Source organism: Aegilops tauschii, chromosome 7, assembly GCF_002575655.3.
Source record: "Aegilops tauschii subsp. strangulata cultivar AL8/78 chromosome 7, Aet v6.0, whole genome shotgun sequence".
In the NCBI taxonomy this organism is placed as follows: Eukaryota; Viridiplantae; Streptophyta; class Magnoliopsida; order Poales; family Poaceae; genus Aegilops; species Aegilops tauschii.
The window spans coordinates 68,654,102-68,663,499 of NC_053041.3; the positions used below are offsets into that span (position 1 = coordinate 68,654,102).

Below are 9,398 nucleotides of genomic sequence, written 5' to 3' on the forward strand. Positions count from 1 at the left end.
ACCAGGCAAGATAGCATACCAAAGACGCTAGCTCTCGCGAGGTAGAGAAGCATACTGCATTTGGCTGTCGGGATAGCAGATCAAGGACGCAAATGGTTCCAGCGAGTCGTCTGCAACCTTAATGTTTTTTTATATTAACTAGTAGATCGTAATCTCAATGTATAGTAAAGCCACATTGGCCATAACACATCACAATTAAACTTATGGTTTAATCCCTTGCTTGTATGGTGTATGTTATGTTGGACTCATTAACTAGAACTATTTTTTTTTATTTCTGATTGCAGGATCCAAAGTCCTAGCTCGACTGGACTCTAGATCACAGACAGTTTAGTCTTGGCCCTTAATTAGGATGGCTAAATTACATTTGAGTATCATTTGATGGATATTTGCTATGAGAATTATGAATTTTATGAATCTACATATTGTACGTATGATTTTGAATATTGTAATTGAATGCCCGTATTTTTTTTATGGTTGCAATAGGCTATTACCACAACCCACTTTCGGTTGCCACATGTTAGCACCACGAAAAGTTTAAATTGTCACAATAGTTTCTCGCAACAAACATTTCACCCGTTGTGATACCTATTTATCACCACCAAAACTAGTATGTTGCAATTTTCTGTTATGACGACTGGAATATTTGTTGCCATAAGTTAATGCCACAAGTGTAGTGGTTCGTGGCAAAATGCCTAATACCTCAAAAACAAAGATTGTTGCCACAGTTTATTGCCACAATTGACTATTCCCACGGAAGAGCATGCGCCACAAAACGAGCGGCGTTGGCATAGGTTGTTGCCACAAATGTCTATCGCCATGAGCTATCAGTCGCCATGATTCGTTACACGTTGCATTAAAGCTATCTCCACAAAGCAAATTGTGGCATCAGGTGAGTGTTGCCACGGGAAAACATGTGACAACTTCCCACATGGTTGTTGCAATAGCAGACTTTATTGCCATGATTGTTTTTTATGGCAATAATCTATTACCATGCGTCCAGTCGCAACGGCTGCCAACGAATGTTGTTTCGTGGCAATAGGTACTTATCGTCATAAATCGGCATGTATTGCGACGACCGATTTTGTTGCAGTAGACTCGGATCCTTGTAAGGAGGAAAAAGGGGATCACATGTTTTTCTCTTGTGCCGCTGCTTCAGTGATTTGGGACATAATCAGCTGCGTGGTCGGTCTGAGAACAACCCCATTCTCAATTGAGGAATGCTTAGGGGACTGGATTCAAAACTTCTGCAAGGAAGATAAGAAGATGGTCTTAGTGGGGATTGTGGCTTTGCTGTGGTCGATTTGGAAATGCAGAAATAGCATCATTTTTAACAGAAAAAACATTATTGATCCTATGACTATTGTCAGACTAACATGCCACTGGATTCGTGACTAGTCTATATTGCACACAAAGGAGCCAAACAAAGAGGTGTTGGAGCTCGGGGCAAAACTATTAGAGCAAGTAGCAAGGGAAGTATACAGGGCTGCGCAAGGGTGGAGATTTAACATGCTGCGGCCGGAGAACTGATTTCTGGAAGGCGCTGCTGTTCTTCTCTCTGCTATTTGCTCTGTTGCGTACTAGTATACCTTCTTCTTCAGCATTTGGTTGTGCTTTTGTGGCTCGTTTGGTCTGTAATAAGTCTCATCTACGTGTTATAGTCTGGAGTCTGATAACTCGTTGTGGCAGCTTCTTCTGGAGTCTAGAGGCACGGGGAGAAGCATGCTTGTTTTTCCTTTTTTCCTTTTTAGTCGCAGACATCTCGTGTTGGATGCTTGGTTTCTAGTAATGGAAATCGGAAGGGCCTACCCTTCTTTTATCAAAAAAGAAAAACATTGGTGCTATCATTTTTTAGATTTATTTCAGGTTTTCTAACGATATGCATTTAGTGGGATGAGAAATTCTGACAACTATGAAGACGTCTATGACGATTTCGTCAATCTCAAGATAAAATATCGATTTGTCTATCGAAAGTGTACTCTAAGGATAGCAGCATGTGTATGCATGCATGTGTCCATAAGGTAAGTGTATGTGAACGTTCGCGTATCTACCGTGTTAAAAATACGACAGAATCCCTCGGCATGCAATGTTTCGCCGCAGCACTCCCGGATGAAACGAATTCAATCCCATATATTTGTTCCGCATTGCGGAACAAATAACGAATGCAGCCAACAAACTGCCGTGACAATCTCGTACAACATGAATGGACAAAACAAATAATGTAAACAAAAAAGAAACAAACAAACAAAAAAACAATTTCATGGGCGGCATCGACCGATATCCATCAATTCTGAACCTTATCCTCAGCATGGTCTCACTCCTCCTCGAAGCACCTGACGGCGTTGTCCGGGTCGATGTCGCTGCAGAGCGGCAGGTCGGCGGGGAGCGCCTCCAGGCTGAGGTTGGCGTCCCTCAGCGCGAACACCACCTCCTCGAACAGAAGCCGGTTGCCGGTCGGAGTGAGGTGCAGCCCGTCCCTGAGGAACGCCGTCTCCCACCCGGGGAACTCCTGCATCCGGGACCAGAGGTCGATGGCCCGGAGCCCGCGCTGGCGCGCCACCTCCACGCACGCCCGCGCGTACCGGCCGGCCGCCTCGTTGGTCCGCTCGGGCAGGCCGGACGCGTCCCCGTTGCGCGGGAACCGGACGCGGCCGCGCTCGTCGACGGGGGGCGGCGTGACGAGGATGAGCGCCGCCGACGGCCAGCGCGCGCGGAGCAGCGCGCAGATGGCGCGCAGGTTGTCCCGGTACTCCGGGAGCGGCACGTGCTGGAACGCGCTGGCGCGGTCGGGGAGCGACGCGTCGTTGGCGCCGAAGAAGACGGTGACGGCGGCGACGGCCGCCGACGCCGGGATGGCGGAGAACGCGCGGTCGGCCACCAGGGACGCCCAGCGCGTGTTGTAGCCGCTGTAGCCCCGGAGGACGACGTCGCCGGAGCGGGAGTAGTGGTTCGCCAGGTGCGCGCCCCACCCGCCCTCCCCGAACGACTCCTCCGTGATGGAGTCGCCGAACAGCACGATCGACGGCCTCATGATGATGACACTCGAGCTCAAGCTTCGCTCGTGCTAGCTGGTCAAGTTCGATCGATGAGTGGCATGGCGCGCGGAAGGTTATATATAGACAGGAAGCGAGAGGCGGCTGCATGGGAGAGCGAGCCGGGTTGGCCGTACGCACGCACGTTGAATTCGTCGGGTGACCTCACGCCTGACATATATACGAGTTGGCGCTTTTCAGGTGACATCTCCTCGGTTCAGTGCACGGACGAAAGGAACAAAATACCAGTCTCGATCGTCTTGGTTTGTGGCGACGTCGCTTCTGTCGTACGGACACATCGAGTATGGAAAATCAAACTGCCCTCGTCTCCTTATCGTTTTTCGGTACCGCCTCTGTGCCGCTAGAACATTCCTTTCCCGTGGGCGCGTGTATGAGCGGTGATTTCGGTACTACAAAGCGTTGGCTCCCTTCACCCCCTCTAGAAATGATAAAGAGAATGACTGAATGTTTCGTTGTGCACACCACTCAGAGCGAACGGCCTGATTTTATCTTTTTTTTTATTTGTTCCTAATCTTCAACAAGTGGTCATTATAGTATGATAAATTATGCTTTTTTAGGGTTTTGCACATGGCAACTATGTCAGTCAGTTATAGCATTGCAAATTCTGCGTTTTTAAGTTTTTGCACATTGCTAGCGCTATAGCACGGCAATTTATGTGCGTTGTAGCTTTTCCGCACATGGCAACTATGTGTGTTACAAAATGGCAACTTTTTTTTCCCTAAAACAAGACATGACAAGCACGCACCATGGTAATTCTCTACCTGTCTCATGAACTCATGGCAAATCTCTATCATGTAGCATGACAATTCTCTACTTGCGGCATGGCAAATCTTTATCTTGTAGCATGATAATCTTTATATTATAGGATGGTAATTTTTTATTGACCGACGTGGCAGTTTCTCTCTGTATCCAGGGCAATCATTTTTTTTCTAGCATGCCAATTTTTCTCATCTCAAGATTTGTGCAACGAGCAGGGCCGTCTCCAGCAATTAGGGGGCCCGGGATGTCGTGGAATTGTCACGGCAGATGTCCTGCGCTAGGACTTAGTCGTGGAACCATCGCAGTAGGAAGCTTGAAGGGGTTAATGTGGGACAAGGAACACGAGGGTTTATACTGGTTCGGCCCCTTACGGTGAAGGTAAAAGCCTACGTCCAGTTTGAGGTGGTATTGATTAGGGTTACGATTACCAGGGAGCTAAACTGCTATGCCCGGCTCTCGACGAGATTGTTGTCGCCCTAAACCGCTGCCGGGTCGTCCCTTTATATAGGGAGGCTGACGCCCTGCAGCTCTCAGAGTCCTGGCCGGCTCATAAGAGTGTCCGGCTCGAACTCTTAACTATTTCTTGCCTTACACTACAAGTTCTACCATAACAATGGTTGTAACTACGGGCTTTAAGCCTCCGCCGGGTCTTAAGCCCATCTTTGGCCCACCGTTTTTAATCTTGGCGTCGGGCTTCTGGCAGTGACCATATGAGTAACCAGGCCCCTCCTGGCGGGTGACTCTAAGGTCTATATCCTCAACATTAGGCCCCAGATTGATTTGAGCCGGCTCATGTCAATCTTCAATTCTTTCGACAGAAAAAATCTCCGGCTTACCATTTATGTGAAGGCCATAACCCGGCGTGACGTCATCCTCTGGACTCCGGATAATCCGCCGTGACGTCATCTTCCATTAAGCCCGTTTTTTACTCCACCAGATCCGCAACGGATCTTTGCTTTTACTGTCATTCCGAAAATCGAGGCGTTGTGGGGGGACATAACCACGCCACGGTCTCCTTGATTCTCGCGCCCGCTTTATGAGCTCGCCTTATAAATAGGCCGGCCCGACGGGCTTCTCTGCCATCCTTCTTCCTCCTCGCGCCACTGCCTCTCTGCCTGAGCTCGCACTCCGCCGCCGTCGTCTCGCCTCCGGTCTTCGTCAACCTTGGCCGCTGCATCACCCTGACTCAGACCAGACAAACGGCGGCGACCCCCGCACCTTTTCAGCTCCGGTAAGTCCTTACTACCTCGTAGAGTAGATCTACAGTAGGGTTCATCCATGTTCTTCGTGTTCGTCACCATTGCCCGCAAGTTTCGGTAGTTCTCCTAGTTACCGCCCCTGCTTGATCTTAGGCCTGTATAGAACTAGTGCGGTGGTTGTTTTAAGATCCATTTCACACGCAAGTATCCTTCCTTGTACTGCACAAGAACCTTGTTCGAACCCGAGAGCTCCCTCACTTCGGTTTCTAGGTCTAGAAATTTTTCCGTTTGCCCGACCATTTTGATCCAAAAAAGTTACTGCAATATGTGAAACCTGTTTTACCACACTTAGTAAAAACTGCAACCATTGAACCTTGGCGGCTTACAATTCCGGTTTAAAGAAACCACGCGCCGTAGAATCCTCCGGCTTAACTGTGGTAAGGCCGTAGATAATCAACTTATCCTGAATGCCCCTGCGGCTTAGATAACCCACTGTACCTGAATATATATCATTAGTCCCCTTCATAAGCCGCCACCTTAGTTTGAACTGTAGATCTCCTGCTTATAATTAACCCGGACATTTTTTTCCTTTTTGTCATAGACCACCAACTTTCGCCATGGCTCCCAAAGCTCCCAAAGCCCCTATCACTTGCAACTGGATGAAGTCCAACGTCACCAATGAGACGCTAGCAGCCTTTGTTAAGTCCGGATACCTGCCCAAGAAAGACATCATGTCCTACCGTGCCCCTGACCCGTCAGAAGAGAGACCTCAGCCAAAGGACGGGGAGGTAGTGATCTTTGCGGATCATATGAGCCGGGGCTTCGCACCGCCCGGCTCAAAGTTCTTTAGGGACGTGCTCAACTTTTTCGACTTGCGGCCTCAAGATATAGGACCCAACTCAGTGTCCAACATCTGCAATTTTCAAGTCTTCTGCGAGGTTTACCTTGGAGAAGAACCTAGTCTGCTGCTCTTCAGAGAGCTTTTCTACTTAAACCGTCAGAATGAGTGTGCCAACGGGCCAAGTCTGGAGTTGGGTGGCATCTCCATCCAGCGGCGTAGGGACTGTCTTTTCCCTTACGCAGAGCCGCCAAGCCACCCCAAGGACTGGAACATGACTTGGTTCTACTGCCAAGATACTTCCCCGGCTGATGAAAGCCCGCTGCCCGGCTTTCGCCCAACACGTCTGGAGCCGACTCACCCACTGTCGGACAAGCTGACTCAAGCGGAGCGCCAGCCTCTGCTCCCCACTATTAACAAGATCAAAACTCTCCTGGGCAACGGTCTGAACGGAATCGACCTGGTCCGGGTCTGGATCTCATGGCGGGTGATCCCATTGAGCCGCCGCCCCGGCTTAATGTGCGAGTACACAGGACAAAAAGATGACCCGCAGAGACACAGCCGTAATGATCTTCCAGAAGACGTTGCAGAGGAGGAGACCAAGGCTCTTTTAAACGAGAGCCTGGCAGACTGCGGAAGGACCGGGTTAGCCCCCTTCTGCAAGACCAACCCAGCCCCAGCGGTAAGCCGCTGACTTTAATTTTTTATCTTCTTCTGTATATAACCTTCATCTGAACCGTTTTTAAGAATTCATCATTGTATTTTTCAGGCTGATGATAAGTTCTGGCGGGTCAAATATGACCATGAGGCGGCAAAAAAGGCCAGGAAGGCGAAGAAAGCCGCCAAGAAAACCGCCCCTCGCAAGAAAGGAAGCAGACCTACTGCTTCGGAGCTGATGCAATTAAGCGATAGCTCCGAGTCAGAGGTAACCCCTAAGCTTTTAAGTCCTTGCTGCATTTGTTGTTTGTTGTTGTCCGCCTTATCAACACTTGCTCATTGACAGGATGACACCGGCGCCAGTAACCCGGTGGTTGAAGAGGTAATGTCACTTTCCTCCGACTCGGAGCCCTTGCCACGGCTGAAAGTCCGAAGGGTAACCCGGAAAGTAAGCTTTTCACATCCTTTAGCTTATCAAGACCCTCAATTTATTTTGAAGCGACGGGTTCATGAAAGCCGGCGTCACACCCGAACTAGCAAAGACACCGATCTCTCCTCCGGGTTACCTGACGCATCAAGGAAGCGCCGAACTGAGGTTTTTTCCCACTTATACCCTTTTCATCCGTTGGCGGGTGTTATCCGTCAGCCACTCAATTCTTCTGACTCCAATTATCAGGAGACCTCCCCTTCTTCGGGCGACTCTATGCATTCGAGTCTTCCGACTTTCAAGATCGCGCCGGGGTAATAACAACCATCTCATATTATACTTATCCTTACTTACCCTTTGTGTGCTTAACACTTCTGTCCTTTCAGTGCCCAGGCAAAACTCACCAAAAGAGCGAAGAAGACCAGATCAGCCGGAGTGCCGGATTTGCCTGAACCGGAGGTGACGGCTCAAGAACCACCAGCTGCCTCCGCCCCCGAAGCCACCACTCCAATGGACACGGCACCTGAGGCCACTGCCCCAACTACCAAGGCAACAACCGAAGCTTCAGTTAACCCGGAGGCCTCCGGCTCAGCTCCACCAGCAGACGACCCGGACGTGGTAATCACCCGGACGGAGTTTGTTGAGCCGGGGAGACCGACCGTGCTGGCCAAGTGCTCCGCTAAGGGGGAGGTGCTGCAGCCGCGCCAGGCGAATCTGGACCTCTCCAACTACACCAACCTGAGCATTGGAGAGCTCGTCTCTGGCTACATCAGCCAAGTACACAAGAACCGGGACGCCGAGGTCGCCATGGTAAACCAGATCCAGCAAAAATCTGAGGTATCCTTCTGCTGTCCTCTTACTTACTGCATAGTTACCTTTGCCATGCTAGCCCCCAAGTCGACGACTTATGATTGAATATGTTGTAGACTTAGGTTCCGGCTTACTCAATTGAGCCGGCAGTATGTAGATAGATACGTTCAATATGCATTAGCCCCCAAGTGCCAAGTGTCTTTGCTTGGAAAACGCTTGGGACTTATATAATGACTGTTAATAACCCGGAAATGTGCGCAGGCTGTTGGCAAGAAACTAGAGGCGGATCTTGCGGATCTCAAGAACCGGCTGAAGACGCAGGAGATGGAGACCCGGAAGGCCAACGCCAAGTTTGTATCCAGCATCGCCGCCCAAGAGAAGCTGAAGACAGAATTTGATGCTGAGCGGAAATCCTGGGCCGAAGAGAAGGCCGCACTGGTGACCCGGGCGGAACAGGCGGAGAAGACTCTCTCTGAGAAGACCGCCGAGCTCTCCGGCCTAAAGCGCCAGGTTTCCCAAATGGTGGCCGCCATCTTCGGTAAGTCGCCTCACCGGCTTTCCTCAATGTTAGAATATTTATATCTCATGATTCATCCTTGTCGCCGGCTTATCTGATTCTGTTAAACAGGCCCCAGGAGTGCCAACCTCAACCAGAGTGTGGTCACCAAGCTAAAGGCCGTGTATACCCTGGTGGAGCAGCTCTACACCGGGTCACAGCGTGCCTTAGCTGTGGTGGCCCTATCCAACGAGGTGCCGACTCATCTAGCAGAAGTCCTGCGCCGGCTCGCCGTCCTGCCTCAGCGGATTCAAGAGCTGCGACGAGCTTCTGCGAGATCCGGAGCAATCGCCGCGCTGAGCCGGGGCAAGGCATTCCTGCCGGAGTTAGACCCGGCGGACATCGCCCTTGGCTATCCAAGCCTGAAGGAAGACGGCTCAGCGTTCGATCAGAAGGACTTCGCAGCGTGCGTGAAGGCTGTACGCCCGGTGGCCACCCTTATCGGGGACGACACAGATCTGACCAAGTACCAGCCGGGTTACAATGCGGAGAATCAGAGGATTCCAACCCCTCGCTATGAAGATCTGAGTTTAATTCCGCCGGCTCGTCAGCACACCTTTGCCCCAGAGATTGACCCGGCCGGGTTAATTGACGAGGAAGCCCAATTCGAGGCGCTGAGCGGCATCGACTGGAAGTCGTCGACTTTCCAGACCTTGGAGACAACCGGAGGAGAAGGAAGGAATGAGCCGGAGACTTCCACCCAGCAAGCGTCTTAGCTTCTGCGGCCGGCTTACTGAACAATGTTCCACCCTTTTGGACTGAATGAGTCTTTGTAATAGAGTAGGACCAACATTTTTATCCTTGCCGTGCCATCGTGCACGCCTTGAATGCGGAAATCTGTTGAAGTTGTCTCTTTGATTTTTCTCTGGGTCATAATCAAGCATTTGCTTTACTTAACCTCAAAAGAGGTGCCTTTAACTATCCTGCATAAAAGGGCAAATCACAAGTCCCGAGGCGGCTTACCGTCCTGAGAGTCATAAGTTTTATATAACCCGGAATATGAATCAAAAGGACTTGTCTTCCATGATATCCTGAATATAGCCGTAAGAACATACTTAACGGCCTGCAATTATACTTCCGATTTAGATAATCCGGATAATAA

At 50.2% G+C, this 9,398-nt stretch overlaps 1 protein-coding gene across 1 annotated transcript; it reads right to left on the reverse strand.

The window, feature by feature from the left end:
* Positions 1-2,107: 2,107 nt before the first annotated feature.
* On the reverse strand, positions 2,108-4,157 carry LOC109785280 (GDSL esterase/lipase At5g45920-like). Its single transcript, XM_040397265.3, has one exon. It carries the CDS (start codon positions 3,026-3,028, stop codon positions 2,312-2,314), a length of 717 nt encoding a protein of 238 aa, XP_040253199.1. The 5' UTR covers positions 3,029-4,157; the 3' UTR covers positions 2,108-2,311.
* Positions 4,158-9,398: the final 5,241 nt, after the last annotated feature.